Raw genomic sequence first — 27,700 nt, forward strand, 5'->3', positions numbered from 1 at the left:
AGTCAATGGAAGTTTTGTCATCGACTGCAATAGGAGCAGGATCCGATCCACAGTTCTCTACCAGGAGTAGTCCTGAGTACTCATGGCAGTAAGCACTATGCCTGCTATTATTTCCAGGATCAGGCCAATAGTTTAAATAAGCAACTGTCAGGCTGATTTTCCACTGACTTGCACTTTCATGCCTGTGCAAAGTGGATATAAAATGCTATGAAATCAAAGTTCACTCATTAACAGTATTTGCACCCATTTCTCATTCATTTCCTACAGGAGGGGTTGGATGTCCCAGCAGATAGGGTGCTAGGCTGTGACTAAGGAGACCTGAGTTAAATTCTCTGCTTCTCCACTGTCTTCCTGCATAACCCAAATGGCCATTTAGGGTATGTTTACACTGCAAAAAACAAAACAATCCTGCAGTGTGAGTCCAGGTCAACTGACTGGGCCTTGTGCTCCAGGGCTAAAAATGGCCATGTAGCTATTTGGGCTCAGGCCAGAGCCTGGGCTCTGAAATCCGCCAAGGGGATGGTCTCAGAGCCCAGACTCCAGCCCAAGCCTAAATGTCTACATGGCTATATATCCCTGCAGCACAGTTTACCCAAGCTCTGAGACTCACTGCTGTGGGTTTCTTTTCTTTTTCTTTGGTTGCTCTTTGCAGATGTACTATAGTCTCTCTGTGCCTTCATTCCCCATCTGTAAAATGGGGATAATATCACTTCCCTACCTCACAGGGGTGTTGTGAGGATACATACATTAATGACTGTGAGGCACTCAGATACTATGGTAATGGGAGCCATATACATACTTATGATACTAGAAATGACTATATGAGCTGCAAGGGAATTGAAAATTAGTCCCCATCACTTTGATTGTGCACCCTGTTACACAAGTTTTACAGCAATGTAACTGTATAGAAGTCAATAGAGTGATGCTGGCATAAAACTGGTGGAATGGGGTGGAGGATCAGGCTCTGTAGCTGATCAACTAACAAATACTTATTCGGAGAATAAACAAATTGTTCTATAGACATGGGTTTAGAACAGCCATCATGGGGAGCTCGCCTCCTGGTTCCTGTCTAGGAATGTGGCAAATAGGTGTCTCAGTCTGCAGCTCCCTTGTCCTCCAGGAAAAGAACTAACAGTTCTAGTCACTGTACTCCTTAGCTTCTTCCTGTTGAAGAAACCACATCCAACTGGCACTGCCTCTGTTGCTGGGATTGGCTTAGCCACAGGGGGCGCTGCTGTGTAACAGTGCCAGCAGCACCTGCTCCAGCAGCGTTGGTCTCTGGCTTACCTGCAGTTTGTCCCTCGCCCCTAAAACAAGCCACTGAGATTGGACCTCAAGACCTGCAGATCTAGGTGTTCTGCTGGAGGCTACCTGTTGGAAACTTTGTGTCACTACAGTGACTGTGGGGCCCCCTCTTCCCTTTTTCATCTCCCTGCCAAGGATATCCTTAGCCCCTGAAAAACAGTCTCTCCTTTGGTCACCCTGGTGATCAAGAGACATGCTCCAGAAAGAGGGCTGCTATCACAATGACAATGTAGTGACCTCTTTCCAGTTTCAAGAGAGATATTTTGAGTTTTATAAATCTAAATAAATAAAATAAACTCCTCTTCCTGATTATAACAAAGAGAAATTCAATAAACAGTGTGATCATGTTTGTCTTAATAGTATTAACACACTTTCACAGGCCTCCCCATTGAGTCCATTACTTTCTGAAATCACCATCATCTTACATATGGGGTCTAATTAAAGCTGATAAAAAAAACTGGTGAAATATTTCACTTTAAAAAAAAAAATTTACATCAACATTTTCAAAAAATCCAAAAATTCCAACAAACTTTATTGCTATTTGTAACCCCCAAACCCTGCAAAAACCATCACGAACATTTCATCATTTTTTAATCATTTAAATTTTTTTTGGCCAAATATATAATAAAAATATCAAAATATGAAAGACTGGAGTTCGAGATTTCCAAAATCTGGTGTGATTAATTAATAAATTAACATAGAAGAAGATCTTAACATTTTCTTCTAAATAATGGAAATTAATCTTGAATCTGCTATGGAATCTAATCTCAATACTCTTTCTATAAAACTGTTTATATTGCTCCTCCAACTGGAAGGAGTCTGAGAGAGGCCTCTGAAAAGGCTCTATTTCACCTGCTTCTCTTTTACCTGCCACTCTCTTCTTCCTCCTTTCCCTTCAGTCTTCCTCTTCCCCTTTTTCAGGCCTATGGTATTGTCCCTTCCCCACAATTTCTTTCCCATTTCAACTGCAGTTGCCCCCCAATTCTCCCCCAAAACACATTAACAGGAATGAATAAATATCAGATGATCTTGTTGTTACTCATCCTCCCCTTCCTCTACCACTTCCTTTTCTTTCTTTCCTTTTCACTTGCATCTTGAACTTATTTAGATGGTAAGTGCATTAGGGCAGGAACTTGTCTCGTTCTCTGTCCCGTGTGATGCCTATCACACTCTTGGGTACTGGATAAATAAAAATAATATTTGCTAACAGTAGAGTCACATATATGTTAATTTTTCCGTGGCAGAGATCAGACAGTGTTTACACTTAATTATCTTTGAGCTTTCATCTGGCTGTTGAGCGGAGGGAGAGTGCTGCCACTTGTCCGTTCCTAGGCAGCAGCAGCTCTCGCACTCGCATGTTGCCTGACTGGCCCTAATGAAGGGGGGGCAGCACAAGAACAAGTACGCTATACCAGCCAGCCTACTGAGCGAGAGCAGGGCTGATATGTGTTGCCATAGTAGCAGCAGCACAAGATACAGCTGGTCACCTTCTCAGAGCAGGAACTGAAAATTCTCTTCTTTTTTTTACATATTTTAGAAATCTGCAAAATTAACAAAATAAATGACAGGAAATACTTCTAGTTCTAAGTTTTTTCATTTCTTCACTCACCAGCTTAAAAAGCTCTGGATTCTGGGATAGTGTTGGCATTAAGGCATTAAGCATATTATTGAACATACATAGTGTTACGGTCATGGCCCATAATGGTCACTGATCAACAATTTCATTTTTCCAGCAGAATGGAGCTTTCATGGGAGATCATAGTGGCAGAGGGAGCGGTGATCTCTCAGGTGGCTAGATCCACCTTTAAAACCATGGATGGTTTTAAATATCAGGACAGAGACCTTGAATTGGCCTCTGTTCTTAATGAGAAGCCAGTGCAGACAGCAGGGTGATAATGTGTTTTCAGTGACTTGTGTTTTTAAGGCCTGATCTACACTGAAAAGTTGATTCAGCATACTTATATCAGGCAGGGCCTTGAAAAAAGAGTGCTTCTGTCAACTTAGGATCTGCCTATACTTAAACCACTACATCAGTGGTTCTCAACCAGGGGTGCGCATAGCCCTGGAGTATGCAGAGGTCTTCCAGGGGGTACATCAACTCATCTAGATAGTTGCCTAGTTTTACAATAGGCTACATAAAAATCACTAGCGAAGTCAGTACAAACTAAAATGTCGTACAATGACTCTATACTGCTCTATGAACTATGCACTGAAATGTAAGTACAATATTTATATCCCAATTGATTTATTTTATAATTATATGGTGAACATGAGAAAGTAAGCAATTTAGCACTAATAGTGTGCTGTGACACTTTTGTATTTTTATGCCTGATTTTATAAGCAAGTAGTTTTTTAAGTGAGGTATAGCTTGGGGGTACGCAAGACAAATTAGACTCCTGGAAGTGGTCTGGAAAGGTCGAGCGCCAGCCACTGCACTACAGTGGCACAGCTGCAGTTGCTGCTCTACTGCTTCAGTGTACACTATCTAGACCGATGGGAGGGGTCTCCTCTTGGTGTAGGTAATCCACTTCCTCAAGAGATGGTAGCTAGGTCAATGGAAGAATTCCTCTGTTGACCTAATGCTGTCTACTCCAGGGGTTATGGTGGCATAGCTATGTCTCTCAGGTAGAGTTGCCAATCCAAGATTGACCTGGAGGCTCCAGGAATTAAAGATTAATATTTAATTAAGATTGTTATGTGATGAAATCTCCAGGAATGTGTCCAACCAAAATTGGCAACCCTACTTTAGGGGTGTGGATTTTTCATATGCCCAAGAGACTTAGATATTCTGATGTAAGTTCCCATTGTAGACCATCCCTCAGATAATTTTGTTCGGGGAGGAGTTTTCCTAAACTGACAGAAAAACCCTTCCATCAAAGTAGGCTGCAGCTACACTACGGGGCTATGCTGGCACAGCTATAATGACATAGTAAATTGGTATAGTCTCTGTAGTGAGTGACTAATATGCTCTAAGCAGGGGCGGCTCTAGGCCCCAGCACGCCAAGCGCATGCTTGGGGCGGCAAGGCACGGGGGGGCGCTCTGCCAGTCACCGCGATGGCGGCAGGCATGCCTGCGGAGGGTCCGCTGGTCCTGCGGCTTTGGTGGACCCTCCGCAAGCAAGCCGCCATGCTTGGGGCAGCAAAATGCCTAGAGCCGCCCCTGGCCCTAAGTAGATATGCTGCTGCATTTTCCGTGGTTTGAGTTATTTCAGGGTGGGTGGCTTTCTCCCTACACACAATGAGTTGCAGTAAGCAAATCTTGAGGTCACAAATGCATGGATCACCATCATGAGGTCTGGACAGTCCTAACACAGCTTCTGGGCAGCCATAAGTGGAAGTGTACTTTTTACACAACCGTGACTATGCTCCAAAAACACTGAGGAGTCCAAAAGGACCCAAAGCTGTGAAAGTTCTTCAAAATGCTTCCCTCTTCCTGTCAGTATTACATCTCTCTTGTCTGTGATCAGCTTCAGCCAGCCAACCACAGAGAGAGCTGGGAGATGGTGTTGTTTACAGCGGCTGTAAAACAGGTAGAGCTGCATATTTTCTGCACATTCCTGGCATTTCGATCTATGTTGTCAAACAAGCTTCCTCAATTTGTTCATATAAATATTGAGTAGGATGGACTAGAGCTGAGCCTTGTGGGACACCTCAGATGCATTACAAAGCTGAAGATCCAGTTCCCACTCTGAACAATTTACAATCTAAATTGACCATAAAGGGGGGAGGAAGGGATGGGATGCACAATCAAAGTGATCAAGATAGTAAAATGGGCCCCTTTCATTATTTACATGTGTGTACTTCTTTTGTGTGTTTGTTTCAATGGAGTTGCATCCACTAATGTGAAATAATGAATTTGGCACAGGAAGCTGAAAAAATCTAATCACCCACCTTTGCATTTTAAAATGGTCTTTTTGTTGATTTTATTTGCATGATGATTTTTTAATTATTATTACACAAATGGTTGTGTCCGTCCTAGTCTGATAACCTAGCTAATTAGAGATCATTTTCATACTAAAGACCTAAGAAGCCAACAGTTTTTAAAATTGGCTTTATATGTTATGTGTATTCCACCACAGTGGGGATGGTTCCAATTCTGAGGATGCAGCAAATTATGAGAGCAACGGCTACAGAAAAGGAACAGTGAGTATCAAGTAAAGTGGATTTACTACAAAACTGAGAGATCAATAACGGTTTAATGAGCTAAAACTGTCACATGTTATGTCTTAGTGAAATGCAGCCTGCCCATAATACCCTTTAAAGTAGTATGTCTCTGTGCATAGGCTCATTAGCTGGTTACTTTTTTTTTGCTTACTTACTGGTTAAATATTTTTGGTCACCTCACTGTCTGCCCAAATCATTAGCTAGGCTTAGTGTGGAAGCTGTGGCTATCAGAGCCCAGGTTTGTGTCTATCGGTGTCAGTAGGACATGGCCTTCCCTGTGCAGGCCCACACTTATAGACTCATTTCCACGAAACATCGGGCTGCTGAGCCAGAGTAGTACCATTCAAGGAGACTGTACTGGCATAACAAGAATTCAAGTATTGCCAAAGGGTTAAAAAAAAAAAAAGCAGCAAAGAATCCTGTGGCACCTTATAGACTAACAGACGTTTTGCAGCATGAGCTTTCGTGGGTGAATACTCAGTGCTTGCATCCGAAGAAGTGGGTATTCACCCACGAAAGCTCATGCTGCAAAACGTCTGTTAGTCTATAAGGTGCCACAGGATTCTTTGCTGCTTCTACAGAACCAGACTAACACGGCTACCCCTCTGATACTTGATAAAAAAAAAAAGACCTTTCCACCATTAGGGTCTGATGTGAAGCTCACCTACTAGTGCAGATGTTTCTGAAATAACACTGCTGGGAGTTGTCTTGACATTGGAATTCTTGGTAGTCTGCCAACAGGATGTGACCAATATGAGAACCCTGATTAAACTGAGGGAAAGGAGGAGTGTGGATGTATCTCTTATTTTTGTAGAGCACTCGGCTATAGCAATGAGTGTATTACAAGTGTATGCAATGATAATAGAGGAAAAACATGCAGACACAGGACAATATTATATCCAGTGACCTCAGTAGCAGAGCCAGCTATACTTAAGATTATTTAAAATGTCATTATTATGAAATTTGTGTTAGTATGTCTACACTGTAGTGTAAGCTCGGGTGCAAGGCTAACCCCACTTGTGTCGACACTGCGATTGAGCTAACCCAGGCTAGGGCCCTGGACCCTGCAGGGCTGGAAGGTCCAAGCTCGAGTCAAGCCGGGACCCAGGGTCCAAACCCTATTGCTTTGCAGTGTAGCCACAGCCCTGCTTGACTCAGGTCCAGACGTATTCTACAGTTCCATGTGACAACTTCCTTAGTCCTCTGTATCCCAACAATCTGCAATCCACTCTACTGAAAATGAAAGCCCTCACCCTAACTCCCTTGGCAAACAGCAGCATCTCAGGTCAGCATTAACCCATTCTGTTCTGATCACCGATCTGTAAGCCCACTATCACAGAACCTCCTGGGTTTGCAATGGAGAGTGAACCGACCAAGCTTTTGCAAAGTGAGATGCTTCCTGGTAATGTGCAGGGTGGACAGTAAAGTTTTCTCACAGTGCGCTATAGTCCTAGGGTAGAGCAGACACATTTGGGTGAGGTGGGAGCAGTAGGGACTCTGGGATATGGTTACTTTTACTTGGGTATGCGCATTGCAGCGTGGACCCCAGAGTCCTAGGTTTCAGCATGGGTTAGAAAAGTCTTAACATAGAGTTTAAATACAGTGTAGATGCTCAAGCCCAGGGTTCCCTAACACAGGTCAGCTGACTCGAGTCCCATTAACCCTGGATTTACATTGCAGTGTAGACATACCCATAGAAAAGGTACATAGGATACACATATCACCAAATACATTCTGTGAAAAGAAATGTATATTCTTTAGGCTCTGGATTTCTAGCCAGCCCATCCCTGTTCCTTTTACACACCCCTACCGTCCAGTGAATAGGTGAGGTGTCACAGTTCCAGGTTTAGCTACCTCTAGCCATCACCTATATATGGGTGACAACCTGTATTCCTTGCCCCCCAGACCAGAGTTTTAGGGTTGCAATTCCCTTACAATCCACTGTACTTACCCCAGCAGTCTGAGATTATGCAGTGCCTGCTCTGCTCTCTCCCAGGGCTCTGATAGGGTTTACCAGTGATCATCCAACTTTCACAGAGCACAATATATTTATTTAGGACAAAAGCATTACAGAGAAAATGTATCATAAATGATAAACAGTCTACATCAGGGGTCGGCAACCTCTGGCATGCAGCTCGCCAGGGTAAGCACCCTGGCGGGCCGGGCCAGTTTGTTTACCTGCCGTGTCGGCAGGTTCAGCCGATCGCGGCTCCCACTGGCCACGGTTTGCCATCCTAGGCCAATGGGGGTGGTGGGAAGCTGCGGCCAGCACATCCCTCAGCCTGCACCGCTTCCCGCAGCCCGCATTGGCCTGGGACGGCGAACCCCGGCCAGTGGGAGCCGTGATGGGCCGAACCTGCTGACGCAGCAGATAAACAAACTGTCCCGTCCCGCCAGGGTGCTTACCCAGGCGAGCTACGTGCCAGAGGTTGCCGACTCCTGGTCTACATACATGCCAAGCTTACCAGGTGTCACCCATCTTCTATATGTAGACCCTTCCAGCAGGGTTTTTCCCTCTTAGTTAAAATCTCATGTCTGTTCATGGATTGAGTGAGGAAGCATGTCGTCTCCCAAGCCCCCCCATCCTCCCTCACTCCCACCCCCGCCCCTCCCCCGGCTGCCCCAGTCTACTCAGGGCTCAGGCTGCTTCCTTATCCAATTCTCCATTCTTTGCCTGCTGGGCCTCTTGAAGCTGGTCAAAACTTGCATATGCAATTCCCCCCAGGGGGTGTTACTTCTGCATAGTTGTTTATGTATGCATTAAATACCCCATCAGCTTCTCCCCAGCTCCAAAACATGCACTGCCATGCTCAGTCTTCATCAAGGAAGTTTATTTCCTTAACAGAGATAGAAAACAAACAGAAAACAGTCTTTTAACTCAATCCTTTGCCCCAGGCTTCAGGGCCACCCTTCCCAGGGGTCTCTGGCACTCCAGTGCCTGGCAGCTTCCCAGTCTCAACCAGCTCTGCTCTCTTTTTGGAGCCACAGCCCCAGAGATGCTTCCCACAGGCCCTGGCCCCTTGCACCAGGGACCCACCTCAGGAGCTAACTCCACTTCAGTGTGGGCCTCCCCTCCCCAGGGCAGAACCTGTCTCAATCAATCTCCCCTAGTTCCCCACTAACAAACCCTTCATAGACCCAGGGAGAGCCCAGCCCTCTTTAACTGGCTGGACTGGGTTTACGTGTTCTGGTCCAGGGGAGCTGGGCTTAGTCTATCCACAGAAGCCAGCTACCCTGTGATACCCTCCAGTGATTTAAGTTCCTGCAGGAAGATCTGTGATCCTCCCCCATGGAGCCAGAATTGAATCCCCTAGCTCACAGAGCTATATATAGAATTTACAGATATAATAATCTATGAAGAACCCCATGTGCATATAATATCCGGCACATCTCAATAAAATATTCTTTGAAGCTTCTGCACTATGATACTCCTTGGGGATACCCAGGGTTGTGAGGCACCTCACTGCCACCTGGCCTTAACATGAAGCAGTTTTGTGTTTGCCTGCTGTGGATCAGCTCCCTGAAACCAATAGCCTCTGGCATCACAAACACTTCCTACCTTCCAGGCCTCTGAGGGCCTTGCTCACTCTCTGCAGGGAGTGACAGGCACCACCAACCACTGCGTCCTCCAAGTGTTTCCTGCAGTATCTAGCCCTTTACCCACTGAACACACACACAATTACCAGGCCAGCTGTTTCCAAAGGAACAGTACACACCAGCTTTAAAGATTCAACATAGAATCATCACTTTACCTAACCCCAGCACTTAGATGTATTTATAGTGAAAACAAGAATAAGTTTATTATTAAAGAATAAAGATTCTATACACTTTTATAGACTGTAAGATCAGAAAGGACCATCATCTAGTCTGATCTCCTGCCCATTGCAGACCGCAGAACCTCACCCAAGTCCTCAAATCATGATTTAAAGACTTCAGGTTACAGAGAACCCACCATTGACTCCAGTTTAAGTCTGCAAGTGACCCAGGCCCCATGCTGCAGAGGCCAAAACAAAACAAAACAAAACAGGGTTTCTGCTAATCTGACCTGGGGAAAAATTCCTTCCCAACACAGAATATGGTGATCAATTAAGTGGGTATTCACCCACGAAAGCTCATGCTCCAATACGTCTGTTAGTCTATAAGGTGCCACAGGACTCTTTGCTGCTTAATTAGATCCTGAGCATATAGGCAGACCCACTAGCCAGACTCCCGGGAAAGAATTCTCCGTAGTAACTCAGAGTCCTCCCTGTCTTGTGTCCCCTCTCTGGCCAGTGAGGATGTTTGCTATTAGCAGTCGCAGATGGGCCACATGTCATTGTAGGCAACCTCATCATACCATCCCCTTCATAAACTTATCAAGAAACAAGTTAGGTTTTTTACCCCCACTGCTCCCCTTGAAAGGCCGTTCTAGAATTTTACTCCTCTGATGTTTAGAAACTTTCATCTAATTTCAAGCCTAAACTTGTTCATGGCCAATTTATATCCATTTGTTCTTGTGTCAATTTTGGTGCTCAACTTTAACTCCTCTCCCTCCCTGGTATTTATCCCTCCACTGTATTTTAGAGAGCAATCATATATCCCCTCAGCTTTCATTTGGCTCGGCTAAACAAGCCAAACTCCTTGAGTCTCCACTCATAAGGCAGGTTTTCTGATCTTCCGAGTAGCCCTTCTCTGCACTAGTGTGAATTAATCTTTCTTAAACATGGGAGACCAGAATTGCATGCAGTATTCCAGATTAGGTCTCACTAGTGCCTTGTATAATGGTATTAACACTTCCTTGTGTCTTCTGGAAATACCTGATGCATCCTAGGACTCATTAGCCTTTTTCACAGCCACATCACGTTGGCAGATCATAGTCATCCTGAGATCAACCAATACACACAGGTCTTTCTCCTGCTGTCACCTCCAACTGATACATCCCCAGCCTATAGCAAAAATTCTTGTTGTTAGGCCCTAGTACTCATGGGGGAATTCTGTATCACTGCACACAGGGCCATCCCTAGCCATTTTGGTGCCCTACGCAGCTCCCCCACGGTACAGTCATTATACTGTCAGTATCACCTACCTGACCTATCATTGGTATCGGCACTATCTTTCCTCTTGATGTCCATTATCCTACTTCTGTTGTTCCTTTCTCCATTGCTATATCCTTTCTTACTTGAGTTTCCTCCCATTCAGTATTACAATCAGGTGTGGAGAATACATGAACATCTCCCAGCTGTCTCGCCCAGATACCTAGTTTGAAAGTTCTTTTGATCAGTTGTGCCAACCTCCATCCCAGAAGTCTGTTTCCCTCCCTACTCAGGTGGAGTCCATCCCATGAGAATAGTCTTCTGTCCATGAATGCTTTCCAGTGATCAAATACCCCAAAGCCCTCCTTATAGCACCACTGCCTGGCTATCATCGTAATGGTTGATCATCATATTGTTGTCTCACCTTCATTCTCCTCCTCTAGGGACAGGTAGAATCCCACTCAAAATCACCCGAGACTCCATTTCTTAAAGTGTCTTACCCAGCCTTGCATAATCTTTCTTGATGCGTTCCAGCAAGAATCTAGTGGTATCAGTTGTTCCCATGTGAAGGACAGTAGATTCTTCCCTGCTCTCATTAGGATTCTCTTCAGCCCCAGATCCACATCCCATGTTTTAGCTCCCAGCTGACAGCACACCCTTCCGTTTTCCAGATCATCTCTGGTGACAGGCCTGTCTGTTCTTCTTAATAGGGAGTCCCCTATTGTTGTGATTCTCTCATTCTGTATTCCTCATTCTGTTCTTTCTGGCTGCAAGTCCTCTTATTTTTTGCTCTTCCTTGCAATCTTATGCGAGTTGTCCCCTATCCTTCTGGGGCTCCAAACCCTGGCAATCTGCATTTACTGTTCTCCTCTTCTTGTAGGACTAGCCACTCTTCTCTTCTTCTTTGTCCTCCCACCTTCTGTTGCAGCCTGCTGTGCTCTTCATTGTACAACTCAGCAAACCTGTTCCTGAGCTCTATTTCTCCTTCACTAGCTGATCTTTCCCTCTGCCTGGTTCTCATAGTCCCATGCTTTCACTGGCCACTTTCCTCATCCAGCAGTCTACTCTCACAGTTCTCCAGTCCAGCTTGCATCTGTGAATCTTGAATTTTCCCTTCAGCCTCCTCTTGCCTTCCCTTCATTCTCTGCTCGAATTCCAGTTGAAACTCAACCATTGTTTTTGTCTGTGTCTCCAAACCTTAGCTCTTCTCTTCCATCAGCTTTATCAAGTGGCCCTTCATACAAGCAAAGCACATTTTGGGTACCCTCTCCAGGATAATGTACATCACACAGTTTCCACATTCCAGTCATCTTCATTGTCTCTTCCATTTCTTGGGTCACTACCACTGCTGCCTCTGTCACTGTCATATCCTTCCCTCCTAAGCTTCTGTCAAGGAAAACAAAAAAAACAAATCCAACCCAAAAAAACCCACAAACCCCCTTTCCCCCAAAAAAATACACCACACACAAAATAAAAAGACCACCACTTACTACCTCGCCCAAACTCCTACTCCCCTGTTTTCAGCTCTGTTTGCTGGCTTCTGGGCCTTTCCTTCTATGCTTGTGGCTGGCTGCTTGGCTGCCTTTATAGGCCCCCTAATCCGGGCTCTGCTGTGGTCAAAGGCTCTGCTTCTTTCACAGCACACTGCCATCTACAAGCCTCTGCAAACTGAAAACAAACAAACAAAAAACAAAAAAGCAAGCAAAAAGCAAGCAAGCAAACAAACTCTCAAGAACTGGATTTAGGGGCAGGCGACCCAGGCAAACTCCTGAGGTACTGGGCTTGGGGGCACTGGGCTCAGGGCAGGTATTCAAAAATTTAACAAATGGAGGGGAGACGGGAGTGCTGAAGATGATCTTCACCTGAGATGCCATTTGGTCTCAGGTCGGCCCTGGGGCCTGCCTCTCTTCTCCTCTAACAGATTGCCACTCAAAATCCCTTATTTTCAGCTATTTGCTGACTCCTAAGCTGCTGCTCAAGTAATAATGAGTAAGAATATTGCAAATAAATGGTTACATACCAAACAAAATCATAAACTTTCTAGAGACTAAACTTTAACAGGTTACTCTCTTGTCTAAAGAAGCTTATCTCACCCAAAGTTCTCCCCAATGTTTTCAACCAAGCCTGGTTGAGATCCCTTTTTCATAAAGCAAAATCATTGTCCTTTTATTTCCTCAGTGAAGGGTGTCCCCCTGTAATGATCTTCAGTCATAGGGAGTGTTGCCTAGTAGTCAGAGACTTAGGCCCTTTGACCTGCACAGAGGGTTTTGTTAGGGGAGCCCAGGTCCTGCCACTCCACCAGACTCCAGCACAGGGCCCTCTGAAGGAAATAAAAGAGTCTGACACTCATGAGCGCTTTAAGGCTGCCCTCTCTGGACCACTCCCTGCCACCCCACTATTGTCCAAAGTTCGGCGTCTCTACAGGAAAGCATGAAGGGGGTCAGCTCACCACTTGGCACCTCTTCTTCATGGCCAGGCATGGCATGATAACTCTCTTCCTCTCTTCTCATGCCTGGGCCTCTGGCCAGGTCAGTTCCAAGTCTCACCCCTTCAGGGATAGTCTATAAGCCAAATACAGGGAATCAACACAAATCAATGGGTTAGTAATAGGTGAGAGGGGGAAATGCCTCCCTCTCAGGGTCTATCAGAAGCCAGTCCTCTCTTGCCTCAGGGAGGGACCTTCAGGCAGCTGTGGATGGGAGAGATCCTGCCTTCCCTCAGTCCTTTCTTCAGAAGCTGCAAGGTGATGAAGGTCCTTTTTCTTCCCTGGCCTGCCTCCAAGTAAGCTGTTCTGCTACCTTTTAATTCCTCGTCCAGTCTGTGAATCTCTTGCAGGTCTGGCTGGGCAGGGCTGGCTAATGCCAGAGCAGCTCCTTAACCCCTTGTTGTCCAGTGCAAGACTTGTGTACCCCATCACACTCCCCATATATACTCCAGAAAACCTGTGATCTGTACCACCAGATAAGGTTCTCTCCCCACTGCTGTTTTTCTCTTCCTGTCAATTTCTTTCTGAAGTCTCCATAATCCTTCATTTGCATTTAGTTCAGACTGGTGATGGGAGACCCATTGTGAATGAAATGATATTCAGTTTACATGTAAACAGATAGATGGGTATACATCTCTTGTCTGACAGAAAACCTGTTTTTTCACCTTTGCTGGTGACCAGTATTTTTATCTAGACTTTAAGAACATATTTTCAGCTCCTTACGTGGTATGTACATATACAATTCACAAAATTATTGATGGCCAGTGTGACACTGGCTTTTATTTGAGACTTTACATGACCCTCTTTTGTGAGCTAGAATGTACATGTCAGGTCCCAGTGATCTCTGTAATCCCTCTGCACCTCCTTGCTGGTTGGCACTAAGAGGTTCCTGAGTTCCATGCACTTCTAAGGTCTCACATCTGTCACAATAGGTATTGGGACAAGAATTCCCATGGAGAAATAGATGAGTTGCTGACAATACTGTTTATATAACATATAAACACACTAAGGCCCAGATTTTTAAAGGTATGTAGATGTTACTTTGCTCAGTGTCACAATGCCTAACTGGTTTAGGAGCCCAAGTCTCATTTTCAAAAGGAATTTAGGCACTGGGGAATCTAAATCCTATTGACTGTTGAAGGTATTCAGGCTCCTAAATCAGTAAGGTGTTGTGATGCTGAGCACAGCAATGCCTAAATACCTTTATAAATCTGGGCCTGAGTGCCTTTAATATAATGTGAAATGTTAGTAAGATAAGTGTGTTCTTTTATTATTGTTTAAATTTAAAAATCCAAGAAAGTGATTGTTTAAAAAAGTAAGCCTTTAAATTGTTTCCAGTCTGGTATCAATTTGCAGACAGAGAAGGACAAATTTGGATCCCCTGTGCCTGAATTCAAGAGATTTTCTTCTTGGGAGCAAGAGTTAGGAAAGACACACTCATATAAAATAGTAAGTTTAGCCATTCAGTAATCAAGAAAATTAGCTCTTGGCCTGTGTGATTGTTTTGCAGACTCTGTTTTGTTTGCATTCTCTAGGTTGCATTGCTTGCTGATGAGTATTGTAACTACTGTCAAGATGTTTTACAGAACTTGAGGAACAAAGAACTTGACAGGGTATGCCATTGTTTTAACAACATATCTGTAAATATGATTATTAGTGATTTATTTAGATGACAAAAACTGATTGCAATAACAAAATTATTTCCATGTAGTTCACTTTCTTTATGTCAGCTGATGATTAATTATATGCAAAATGAGCACTCAGTTAAATCATTCTGGAATACTTTATTAACATAACATACTTATGTGTTCCAAAGGCCAAACTATTTAGGTGCCTAACTCCCATTGAATTTAAAATGAGTTTGAATTTAAATACTTTGCAAAGGGCAGATGCTGACTTCTGAAAGAGGAAAAAATGCTTGGCGGATCTCAGAACACTATGAGGAGAACAAGATTTCTGTCTACCAAACTTTGCCTTAGTTTTTGGCTGATTTGTGTTTAAACATGGGTTGGTTGTGGGGGTGATTTACAGAACTGTTCTTGAGAAAGGCCTAGTTCATATTCAGCCAGTTACCCCCATATCTGGGGCCATATTTACGCTACTGCTTCTTTTCTCTTCAATTTTGATTCTTCCTTTTAAGATTTAACTGGCTCCCCCAGGCTGCTCTAACCTGGGCCTGAACTAGGGCTAGGATGGGGCCAGGATGAGAACCAAGGAACCACTATCAACTCCATCAGAGCTCCTCTCTCTGCTGCACTGGGGAGTGCTGTGTTGTTTGCGTTCAGTTTAGCGTTCCACAAGTGCAAATGTAATGAAAATTAACCAAGGAATTTGTGTAATAGGTGGAAGACCTTATCACATCATTCTGGAAGTCTTTGCAGCCTGAAACAATAATGCTTATGTCACTGCCAGATATATGCCAACTGTTTAAATGCTATGATAGACAGCTGTTCAAGGTACTGTAGACACAGATTTGTTTATTGCAATTATTTTGCTATCTGTTCACATCTTTTCAGTAATTCTATTTGAGACAGAATCACAGTTGTTTATTATGCATCTACACCCAGAAATACCACCTGAATCTTAAGTCTGTTCTTTGTACTCTATGTTGAAACTCTATGGCTGAGGTTTTTGGATGAGCCCATTGGAGTTTGACACCCAACTCTCACTGAATTTCCATAGGCTCTTTTAAAAGATCCAGCCTACATCAGTAGAATTTGCTTTTATGACCTTGGGCTATTTTAACATGAGGTTGCATGTGACTGATGAAGAATGAACATTGCATTGGTGCCATTTTTAAAAAACACCAAACCTATGTTGTTCCTTTGACAGCAGTATATACTTTTAGTGAAACTTCCATATTGAAACATATAGTTCTTCATTCATAAAAATTTACCTTTTACCTGAAACTGGCCATTATAATAATGTTTGATAACTAAATAAAGAAATATTTAGGCTTCTATAGTTAGGATCTGTTCCTATTGCCATTAAAATCAATGGGAGTTTTGCCATTGACTTTAGTGGAAGTAGGAACAGGCCCTAGTATTATGCAGATTTAGGCCATACATATATTTTTGTCTTATGATTCTAGAAGCATCTGTAGCAAGCCAAAAATAATGTAGTTTCCCTATGAACCTCTGTTTCAGGAAATGGAGAGCATTCTGCTTGATGACTTCCTGGAAGATGTTACTATACAATATTTGAAGTCAGTCAGATTGTTCAGTAAAAATGTTAAACTCTGGCTGCTTACTGTTTTGGAAGATTTTCCACTCTTACTACGAATGTCCAAAATCAAAGGTATTCATGAGTAATAGAGAAATTATAAGAGGATGGACAGATGGATGGATAGAAATTGTTCAAAACTTTATAACAAATCTATTTTTAAGCTCCACCTACAGTGGAAGGAAGACTGTTACTAAACCATTTTTAAAATATGATTTTAAAAACTTTTGGGAGGCATGATTTTGATACCTGTGAGGATTAATTTGGTTACAACAAAAAATAAGTAGTCTCAAACAATTTGTAAAAACAGTTTTAACCAAATTATGTCCAGTCAATGCTAAACCATGCTAAATAAGAGTGTTTATAAAACTTTTTGGAAAACCAGTGCCTTGGCATGGTCTCTTTGGCAGTGTCGATGATTATGAATAATATGCAGAGACGGTAGATCATAGTTAGAAATAGCTGAAACTGACAGCAAGGTCTATCCTAAAGTTATAGTATATCACCAGCATTTTGGTAAACAAACTCAATTACTGAGTGCAACTTTACAAACAACAGATAAATAGTGATACCATTTTGTAAGCTGTAACAAACTTCAAAATTCCTATTCATTTATGAAATTATATGCAGAGTTGGTAGCATCATCTATTATTAAGGTTGCCCAACACTTCCCATTATGAGACCCTGTTTTCAGTTTCTTATAACTTTGCTAAAGTTTAAAAATTTGGGTTGAAATTTTCCATGTTAGGTGACTGCCTCCAACTGAATTTTCTTGGAAAATTTCAGGGGGAACAGTTCAGTCATTTATGAGAACGAGGCTAAGAGAAAATATGTTGTTTTGCCTATGTTAAAAAATCTGAAGCATTTTCTTTATTATTATTATTATTACTATTATCAGTCATCATCATCATCAACATCACAGCACCTGGGAGCCCAGACATGTACCAGAGCCCCATTGTGCTAGGTGCTGTGCAAACACGGAACAAAAAGACAGTCTCTGCCCCAAAGAGCTTGCAATCTAAGACCAGAGACAACAGATGGATACAGACAGACAGATGGGGCAGTACAAGGAAACAACCAGCATGATAGGCAGTGGTCTCAGCACACTGGCAGCCTAACTGTTGTCAATTTTTTGTAGGCCTCACAGCAAAGTACAGTTTTAAGGAGGATTTTGAAGGTGGATAATGAGGTCGCTTTGTGGATGTTTATAGGGAACTTCTCCCAAGCATGAGGGGCAGCATGGCAGAAAGCATACAGGTGTTTGTTAGAAAATTTTAAGAAGTGGGTGATGATGGCTGACACCATGGGCTGATCAGAGTTGGGAGTCAACTTTTCATTACTGAATGAGAGATGTTAGGTAGGGTGGAGATAGGTCATGAAGGGCCTTGAAATTGAAGAGAAATGGTGTATGTTTTATACGATAGTGGAGAGGGAGCCAGTGAAGGGATGCAAAGAGAGGGGTGACATACTCAAAGCCTAGGAGAATGATCTTTGCAGCCGCTTCTGAATGAATAGCAACAGGGCAAGGGCGAGGGAAGATGATGCTGCAGTAATTGAGATGCGAGATGAGAGCTTGGACATGAGTTTTAGCTGTGTGGATGGATAGGAAAGGCTGTATCTTAGAGGTATTATGCAGAAAGAATCTGCAAGACTTAGACATAGCCTGGATGTGAGGACCTAGGAAGAGGTCTGAGTTGAAGATAACACCCAGGTTACTGGACTGAGTGGCAGAGAAGATGGTCGTGTTGCCAGTGATTGAGAAAAGAGATAATGGGAAGGGTTTGGGTGGAGGATTAGGAGCTCTTTTTTGCCATGTTAAGCTTGATGGCTGATGGCTAGACATCCACAAGACGATATCTGAGAGACAGGCTGAGATTTTAATTTGGACAGAAGGAGACATGACTGGAGTAGAGGTAAATCTCTGAAATACTCTAGCGCCCTCATCATGCCTTGAAATTTGACCAAGAGGGAGGAGGAGTCTTTGTGTCAGGGATGTGCCTTATGCTGTCCCTGTGAAAATCAGCCCAAATTTGGCCAAGTTATGATCTTTGAAAAATTTCAGTTTGCACATGCTTACTAGATTTACGAGAGATTATCAGCTAAAATCTCTCACTGAGCATGCTCCATTCCCTCACAGCTCCTAGTAGGGTGACCAAATGTCCCAATTTTATAGGGACAGACCCAATTGTCTGCTAACTGCAAGCTTTAGAATGATAGGGCTGAATCCTACAAGATGCTGAGTACACCTCAACTGTCTTTGAAATCAAGGCACTAAATACCTTGCAGGATTAAGCCCTCAGCCTTTCACATTGCTCCCTCAGAGGCCCATTTTCTAAATTATAATAAAATCTGTCTTCATAAATGTGCTTTAGAATTTAAAATGCCAATGATAAGAAACACCTGCCTCTTCCTCCTTAACAGAAGTTACTGTGTTTGTAAAAAGACTAAGAAGAAAGACGTATCTTTCTAATATGGCAAAGGTATGTTTTATGTACTTTTTTAAACCAGAACCCATAAAGCGCAAGGCTTGAACACCTCCCACGTAATAAGCCTGACCTAATTTTTGGTTATGTATTTTACACACTCTTTTTGTAATATAACAAAACATTTCTTATGTTTGTGCATTGCTACAAGCCATGATTGGGGGACAAATCATACCTCCTAGGTCCACACACGGAGAGCACTCTCTTTTGCACTGTTTACCACTCTGGATCCTGCAGAAGCCTCTCAAATAAAGTCAGGATCCATGCTGGGGGAATCAGTGGAGACTAGCCAAACTTGTACAGGATGGTGGCTGCACATTGTCCTCCCTCAAATCCCAGTAGATGATACAGCCTGGAGTTGTTACATAATAGGTTGCATTTAGTACTCCTCCTCCCCCCATTTCAGGGTGCTGAAGCCATCATGCCTGGGGCAATTCCTGGTACCACAGCTGTAATGAAGCCACACTAGCAGGGAGCTGAGGAGGAGGAGGAGTTCAAGATAGAGTTCAAACTGTTTCAGAGACACAAGGCCTTTGCATGGATCCCTGGGGATCAGTCAGGTGTGGAGACATGCCTGTGCCCTTTTCCACTGGGATAAGCCATCCTCACCACTCCATCCCCAATAGGACAATCAGCAAGGATCTCTGCAAGCTTGCTTTCACTCATCTTTCCTCCGCAGGGTCACCTTCGATGGGTTTTGTCACAGGAGGGATGATCTTGGTCTAAAACTGGAAATATAAGATCAGGGGTCAGCAACCTTTGGCACGTGGCTCGCCAGGGTAAGCACCCTGGAGGGACGGGCCAGTTTGTTTACCTGCCGCGTCGGCAGGTTCAGCCAATCACGGCTCCCACTGGCCATGGTTCGCCGTCCCAGGCCAATGTGGGTGGCAGAAAGCAGCACGGACGAGGGATGTGCTGGCTGCGGCTTCCCGCCACCCCCAATGGCCTGGAACATGGCAGGTAAACAAACAGGCCCGGCCCACCAGGGTGCTTACCCTGGTGAGCTGCGTGCCAGAGGTTGCCGACCCCTGTATAAGATCAATGACAGTGTGTGTCTCCCACTCCTTGTTGGCCCCACAGTGCTATTCTTCCTAAATAAAATGACAAGAAAAATTTCAGCAAGGAGCTGGCTTTTTAACCTCATAACTAGTGTGTTGTATATTTTATAACAAATTGTATTTATTTATGGCTAGATCGCAAGGTGGGCTGCACTTCTCTCCCCTCCTTTGCATTGGGTCTAGATTTGGAGGGATAAAGAGTACTGCACATTTGCTTACTCTACCCCAAGCAGATAGGCAAGGAGTGGGCAGGGAGGAGGAAGAAAATGGGTGGTGTCTCCAATATGCAGACCAACAAAGGTGAGTCAAAATACTACTACCCACCTCTTCACCCTGCCCCCACCCCTCCAGTGCAAGGGGAGTCAGAGCTGCCTCTACCTAAGTCTGGCCTTTCATTTAATTTATTGAAAACCATATCAGCAGCAAAATAAAAAAGACACAATTTAAAAAACTAAAAATAGATCAAACATTTTTAAAAACCAAATTGCCCCTTTCCACACACACCAGGCCTGTCCCGTGAGGGGACAAGCATTCTCAACTGCCACTGACTGCAGCATGCCTTAAGGGTGCTGAATACCTCAAAAAGGTCAGGCCCACACATCCCTAATCACTATTTCTTATGCACCTTAGAGAACGAGTGCAAGACTCGGGTGCCTACAACTCCCATTAATTCAAAATTTGTTTATTTAGATTTACTGGGCTTGTTTTGTCACTGTCAATTTTACATTTCAGATCTCAAAGATAGGGCTGCTGTTATATTTTCTGAGCAGGATGTGAAAAACTGCCTGTGAATTTAATTGAGACACACACATCAATGTCCATTGCCATTGAGGAAAAGTTAGTCCTGATACACCTTTTCATTCTTCAGTCTTTATAAGACTACAATATTCTTTGATATAAGAGCAACAGGCTCACATACTGAAAATTCACCAGGCCAGTTTATTTTATATTGGTCAATATTGTCTGCTCCACTTGCTCAAGAATACAGAATATAGTTGCGAAGTAGATCATCAATTGCTGAACATTCTGTGAGGAAAATTTGAAATGTGCCTAACTAGTGTTTTGGGGACTAGACTGTTTGTGTAATGTCATTAAACTCCGTGTTCTAACTTGACACTGAACAAGGAGTACTTTTTGACAGAGAAGGGTTTAACAAAATTAAAGGTACTTCCTTTTTTTCTTTATCTATAGACAATGAGAATAGTCTTGAACAACAGCAGCAGAGTTACTATTTTAAAATCAGACTTGAATGCCATCATCAACCAGGGAATTGTGGACATTCCTGGAAACCCCTTGCAAAATAAGTTTAGAAATATGGATGAAATGGAAAGTGACATGGAACTCAAATGTAATATTTTTATATCTTTTCTATTCATTGAAGCACTTGGCTCACATGTTATTTAAGCTTTAGCATTTCCCCAGGTTTGTTTATTCATGATCTGTCCTAATTGGAAGCGTAGTCTTGCTATAACACTAATTATTGGAACAGGTCCAGTACAATTGAGATTGGTGCATATAACATTATCCCCTACGCATTAAAGGATAAGAATGATAAGCTTTCAGTTATGGTTCTGTCTTACAGCTTTCTGTAGCAGCAGCAGCATTTTTATGTCATTATTACAATGTACTTTGAGCAAAATGTTGACAAATGAGTATATCTATGTTTTATTGTTGTCTTTAATAAAAAAGAATGGAGAACTACATTTTGCATGATCCTGTGTTATTAATCAAATCACACTACATTATATTCAAATGGACAGATTTGAATATTGTACAATGAACAGGACAAAGGTTATTGACCTTGCAATCTGTGTCTTTATACTATGTCATTTATAAACAACAAAATGCAACGTTTCTATGGAGCAATGACATAATACATTTGCCATTATAATGAATAATGATAGGACTATAATGACAAGTTTAATTCTTAGAGTAATGGCTGCCATTTAAATTAGGCCTGGTCTACACTGAGGGGGGGGATCGATCTAAGATACACAACTTCAGCTACGACAATAGCGTAGCTGAAGTTGACGTATCTTAAACCGTCTTACCTCCCATCCTCACGGCGTGGGATCGACGGCCGCGGCTCCCCCATCAACTCAGTGAGACGCGATAAATCGACCCCTGATAAATCGATCACTACCCACCAATCCGGCGGGTAGTGTGGACGTATCCTTAGTGAGAGATGGGCAACTTGGTCTACTGGACTGAACATATGACTGGAAAAGAAAATCTTGAGTTTTGTTCCTGGTTCTGCCCCTGACTTGCTATGTGAATTTGGACATTTCATCTCTCTGTGATTCTTTTTCCTAGTTCACAGAGTATTTGTGAGAACTAATTAGATTATGCTTATATAATGCTTTAAAAATCCAAAACACTTTGTAAATGCAAAGTATTATTGCTACTAGAATTAGTGAGTACCTTATTTTTACAGAAGTGGATTTATTGATTGTTCTTGAACCTTCTTGAAGGAAGAAGACACAGGGACAAATTCTACTCTCAGTTGTACTGGTATAAACCCAAAGTAACTTTACTTTTGTTACAGAATAATATTGACTTTGGTGTAGATCATAGTATAGCATTTGGCTTAGTATGTTAATTTTCAAACCTTTTGCTTTTGCCACATCTGAACTGAGTTTGGGCAACGGTGGCTAAATTTTTGATTTCTCAGCAAAATTTCAGAAACTCCTTTTATCATTTGAAAGCAATTGTCTCCACATCAGCAGGTGAAAAAGACAGCTTTGTGAATCAAGTGAAAACTTAAATTAATAATCTGATAGTGTTTACAAGCTCAGTCCCTCCATTCTCCTTTCACATTTGAAATAACCTCTATTCTTAGAGGGCCAGAACCTGCCACCCTTACTCATAGTGAGTAGTCATGTATTACAGTGATGGAAAAGGACATGAACCTGAACAGAATGGAATTAATTTCAGAGTTAGGTGCCACCCTGCATTAATGGGGTGTCAAAATCTGGTCCAAAATGTATTAATTATATGTTATAAGCAGTTTAATGTTGTTGTTTTTTTACATTACTGCTAAAGAGAAGTGTAAACCAAATGCTGCAAGCAATGCATATTCCTTTTATATTTTATAGGCTTGAATAACTTGATTTCCTTGCTGGATACTTCCACAGATGTTAGGGTTTTCCTGAACTGTATATCTTCAAATCTTCAGGCTTTTGTCATTCAGGTACAAAATTAACTCATTATTTAAAAAAGAAAAAAACACTCATAAGAACATAAGAATGGCCCTATCGAGTCAGACCAAAGGTCCATCTAGCTCAGTATCCTGTCTTCCGACAGTGTCCAATGCCAGGTGCCCCAGAGGGAATGAACAGAACAGGTAATCATCAAGTGATCCATTCCCTGTCACCCATTCCCAGCTTCTGGCAAAATCACACCATTTATCATATGTTTGTCTTTCATGTTACAGTCAAGTCAGTTGTTATCCTGCTTGTCAGTAGTTTGCAGCAGTGGTATTACATACCAATACTCAGACTAGATTACCAATATTACATAAATTATGTAAAAGAAGAAAGCAATTGTCAGACAAAAATTCCATCTTTGCATGCATCTTGTATAATCACACAGCTGGGAATGCAAGTCTAACTTCATATCCATGACACATTACCTTCCTTTATAACCTAAAAGCTATAAGAAAAGGCAGATAAGACTGAGAACTATGCTTCATGATTTAGGAGATGCTAAAATCTGAGCAGCTGGTAGAAAAGTGGCTTTTCCTACTGAAATAGCTGTGCCTATGGAAATAGATGTAACTATCTTAATACTGTGCATACGTCTTCCCTTGCCTCACCAGCCTTTCAGTATTTCCTCCAGTGGTAGATGAGAATTATCAGTAGCTGCAGTGGTGCTGGTAGTTTGGGCTAGATGGGACAATCATGTAAATTTAAATGGAGTTATGTACTTTTTTTTTCTCCTTCGAAGGAGCAGGGGAAGCTGTACGCCCTGTTAATTAATTATTCCTTGTTAGTTCCTGCTGTGATTTTTTTAAAAGTAATAATAGTACTTTGAACTTCTATAGCATCTTCCCTCAGAGGATCTCAGACTGCTTGTACTGTTTTTATTTCTGTATACAAATTGCTTGTGAAGTCTTCAGTACTACATGTACATTCTTTATTTGACCTCATCATGAGTCAAGTCATTGTCTATTTACAGCCAAGCAAGAATAAAGAAGAGTTTAGAAAATTAGCAGCTAACTTCCAACTGAAATGGAACTTCCTCTTAACTGCAGTAAGCAAGGCTATGACACTGTGCCATACAGACAGTTTTGGTAAGTAAGAGCTTTTTTCGTGCTCCATGCTGCAATGAACATAGGCCCAGATCTTTGTCCCCTTTGTGTCAGAAAAGTCAGTGGCAATCTCTCATTGGCATTGACTCCTAAACCTCCAGCAGGCCCTTACTTTCAGGACACTTCAAGGTCTGGTCTCAGTTGCCTTCAGGCATAAGGGAAAGATGAAGAAGAGAAGCACTGAGAGGTCTTTAACTATTCTCTTGACTTGCTATCGAGATCTGATATTTGCTTCAGGAGGGCAGTTCTGCAATTCTTGTTTAATTAAAACTCCTTAGCCCATCCTCCTGGGGATTGCACCGACAACTACACTTCTACAAGTGGAAATATGCAGAGACCATCTCAAAGAAGAAAAAATGGTTACCTGCCTTATTCACAGATTTTTTTTAAGGCCAGAAGGGACTACTGTGCTCGCCCAGTCTGACTATCTGCATAAGACATCACCACACACTTCCCTAAATTAATTTCTGCTTCGAGTTGAATAGCTGTGATTGAACTAGAGTATATCTTTTAGAAAAACATCCAGTCTTGATTTAGAAATTTCCAGTCATGGAGAATCCATCACAACACTTGGTAAATTGTTCCAGTGGTTAATTACACTCACTCACAAATTTGCACCTTATTTCTAGTCTGAATTTGTGTAGCCTCAACTTTCAGTAATTGGATTTTGTTATACCTTTGCCTGCTAGATAGAAGAGCCCTCTATTATCCAATTTCTGTTTCCCACATCGGTACCTCTGACCAGGGATCAGCAACCTTTGGCCCGCACCGCTTCCTGCAGCCCTCATTGGCCTGCAGCGGCAAACCGTGGCCAGCGGGAGCTGCGATCAGCCGAATCTGTGGACTTGGCAGGTAAACAAACTGGTCTGGCCTGCCAGGGTGCTTACCCTGGTGGGCCGCGTGCCAAAGGTTGCCGATTCCTGCTCTAGACTGTGATCTAATCATTTTTTAATCTTCTGTTTGTTAAGCTAAGTAGATTGAGTCTCTCACAATAAGGAATGTTTTCCAATCCTTTAATCATTCTTGTGGCCCCTCTGTGAACTCTCTCCAGTTTTTTAACATCCTTCTTGAAGCGGGGACACCAAAAGTGGACACACTAATCCAGTAGCAGTTGCACCAGTGCCAAATACAGAGGTAATATAACATCCCTACTCCTCCTTGATATTCCCCTGTTTATACATCCAAGGATCACATTATTAGCCCTTTTGGCCACAGCATTGCACTGAGAACTGAAGTTCAGCTGACTATCCACCATGACCCCCAAGTTTTTCAGAGTCATTGCTTCCCAGGTATCCTGTAAGTGAAGCCTACATTTTTTGTTCCTAGAACATAATCCAATAAGAGCAGAGGCAGTTTTTCAATTAAAAATTAACAAGTTCCTAGGCACAGCACCTTAACTGAAGATCCTTCCTAGTTTACGCCCATGTAAAGTGTTCATTCTTTGTTAAGATTCTTATTAATTGCTTATTTAGTGCCAGCAATGTGCTTGGTGCGGAACAAGCCACGGAAGAAGACTTGGTCTTTGCTGAATGGGTTTACAGTCCAGTGAAATCAACGAGGGTCTTTCCATGGGCTTTGGCGCAGGCTCCAAGTTAGGCTTTTCAGCGAGCCTCAAACTATATGCAATCAGTAGGATTTTTTGTTTGGGGAGGACTGGAATTATTACTCAGTGTGAGCAAGGCAACATAGATGATGGGAAGTTGTTAAGCCTTGCAAAAGAAGGGAGATGGACAACCACACTGTCCCATATTGTTAAAATAAGGGGGATCCCCTTTAGTCCATATTTAAAATCTGTACTTAGTGCATATTCTGCCTGCATGTTGGTGAGCAGGCACACATAGTTCAAGAGTTCTTATTCGGTGAGTACTATGCTCCAAATCCTATTAATGTAATGACATCATGTGGTTTACAAAGGAAGATGTACCTGGTTAGGTAGAGTATTTATATGAAACTCTAAAAGTGATGATGTTGCAAGTGACTTTTGTTGCTGTTTAAACCTAGGATCCTGGCATTTGTTTAATTTGCTACTTTTGGAATATGTTATTCACATTCTCCAATCCCATATAGAGGAGGAAGGAGATGGAACTCTCTCAGACATGCAGCAAAATGATTCACCTATCCAGCTAGCTCATGAACCTGCTCACCTTTGGGACAATTTTTCTGCTGAGCAGTTTCGAGCCAGAGCCCCAGAGCCAACTCGGGTAACTCTGACACAGAGCCAGAGTGATGTTAATCTAAACGGCATTATTCTCAAGGTCCTGAGCTGTCTGGTAGACTCAGCCACAGGCAACAAGGTAAAAGTAACAATACATTTGTTTAACAATAAAATAGAATTAATTTTCAAAACCCAACTGCAAGAGATGATGGCGTGCGTGGATGTGTATTGAACATCTAAGAGTAATATAAATAATATTGTACATATGTAAGAGTTTTCAGATTTCTTCTTCATATATTGGCAGCATACATCTTAAATCTTTCTAGAAAGCAGCATCTAATGGAACTGGACACATGTTAATTGCACTAAGATTCAGACCTAAAGTTATATTATAAGGAGTTGTACCCTGACCCCACTCCAGTTCCTTTGCTGCCAACCTTATCTCCCAAGATTTACCACCTTATACACGTCTTCAGTGACAAAAGTGGAAAGGTACTGAATTGGGGTCAGGGCCACTGCTTCTTTCAGTCAGCACATTCAGTGCCACAAGTGAGCATCGGCGTGGCCTCAGAGTGGCATCAGAACCTGCATTCTGTCAGCTTCAGCAGAACACCACACAACCCAGGTATCCCATCTCTACTAGCAGCCCCACTCATCTGCCCAGCCCCATTATGCTTCCCACCTTCAACCTCCTGATCCTTACCTTCTCCCTCTACTTTGTCCTTCTCCTTCCCTATGCCTTTCCCCTAAACCACTCTACTCTCCATTTTCCTGCATTCTCCCCCTCTGCTCCTCCTTTCGCATACCTCCCTCATCCCTCTTTCGTCACCCCAACTCTACTACTCCCTCAAAAAATAAATCACTTTAGAATGCAGGTTTTGGTATCACTGGACCAGGAGAAACAGGGTCTGTAAAGGTGCTGCTGGTGCTGTGTTCATTACTGCGATTGTTGAAGAAACTACAAGAGAGCTGGAGCTTATAGAGCTCCACCCCAAGAAGGTCGTAGGAGGAGTCAACTGATAATGGGGAGCTGCATAATGGTGGGTGATGCTGGACCTCGTGTCTCTGGGACAGCCAGATTTCTTGACATAACCGTGTCTTCTCCTTGTCTTCATGAAACTCCTCCATCTCTCCTGTCTGTCCAAAGTGCTGCTGCCAAAATCACCTCCCTCTCCCATCCCTTCAACTATATCACCCCCAGTGTGGGTCACTTGCCTGGTTTCCTGTTCCTCTGTATATCAAGGGTAAATTTCTTACCTTTGCACACAAACCCCTACCTTATGCAGCCTCTGCAAATATCTCTGAGCTGGTCTCCTTCTGCCTTTCCCTTCTTCCCCTTCTGCTCTGCCAACACCAGTCTCCATATTCTTCATCTTCTTCTCTCACAGGCATCTCCATGCTTTCTTCCAAGCAGCCTGTTATGCTTGGAAAACCTGTTTGTCACACTTCCACCCTGATCTTCTTGAAGTCACTGCTGAAAACACAGTTCTTCTGTGAAGCCTACAAG

At 42.8% G+C, this 27,700-nt stretch overlaps 1 protein-coding gene and 1 long non-coding RNA gene across 5 annotated transcripts in view; one reads left to right on the forward strand and one right to left on the reverse strand.

Annotated features, from left to right (window-relative positions):
- The window catches only part of RFX8 (regulatory factor X8), a 44,168-nt gene that overhangs the window by 13,872 nt on the left and 2,596 nt on the right, over positions 1-27,700 (forward strand). For 2 of the 4 annotated variants that reach the window (XM_039507216.1, XM_039507210.1), the window contains exons 5-14: positions 5,385-5,448; positions 14,305-14,415; positions 14,502-14,579; positions 15,309-15,422; positions 16,113-16,263; positions 18,610-18,668; positions 20,921-21,077; positions 22,825-22,919; positions 23,906-24,020; positions 26,040-26,332. In XM_039507216.1, coding sequence (XP_039363150.1) covers positions 5,385-5,448; positions 14,305-14,415; positions 14,502-14,579; positions 15,309-15,422; positions 16,113-16,263; positions 18,610-18,668; positions 20,921-21,077; positions 22,825-22,919; positions 23,906-24,020; positions 26,040-26,332 — 1,237 coding nt within the window. The remainder of the gene's footprint in view (positions 1-5,384; positions 5,449-14,304; positions 14,416-14,501; positions 14,580-15,308; positions 15,423-16,112; positions 16,264-18,609; positions 18,669-20,920; positions 21,078-22,824; positions 22,920-23,905; positions 24,021-26,039; positions 26,333-27,700) is intronic. The other 2 variants (XM_039507212.1, XM_039507211.1) reach the window with 2 other exon arrangements.
- LOC120387068 lies at positions 10,794-27,689 on the reverse strand. The gene is made up of 3 exons (XR_005590022.1): positions 27,471-27,689; positions 12,931-13,042; positions 10,794-12,149 (listed from the first exon to the last, which is right to left on the reverse strand). It is a non-coding gene; the product is annotated as an uncharacterized LOC120387068 (long non-coding RNA).

This window comes from Mauremys reevesii, linkage group 1, assembly GCF_016161935.1.
Source record: "Mauremys reevesii isolate NIE-2019 linkage group 1, ASM1616193v1, whole genome shotgun sequence".
Taxonomy (NCBI): domain Eukaryota; kingdom Metazoa; phylum Chordata; order Testudines; family Geoemydidae; genus Mauremys; species Mauremys reevesii.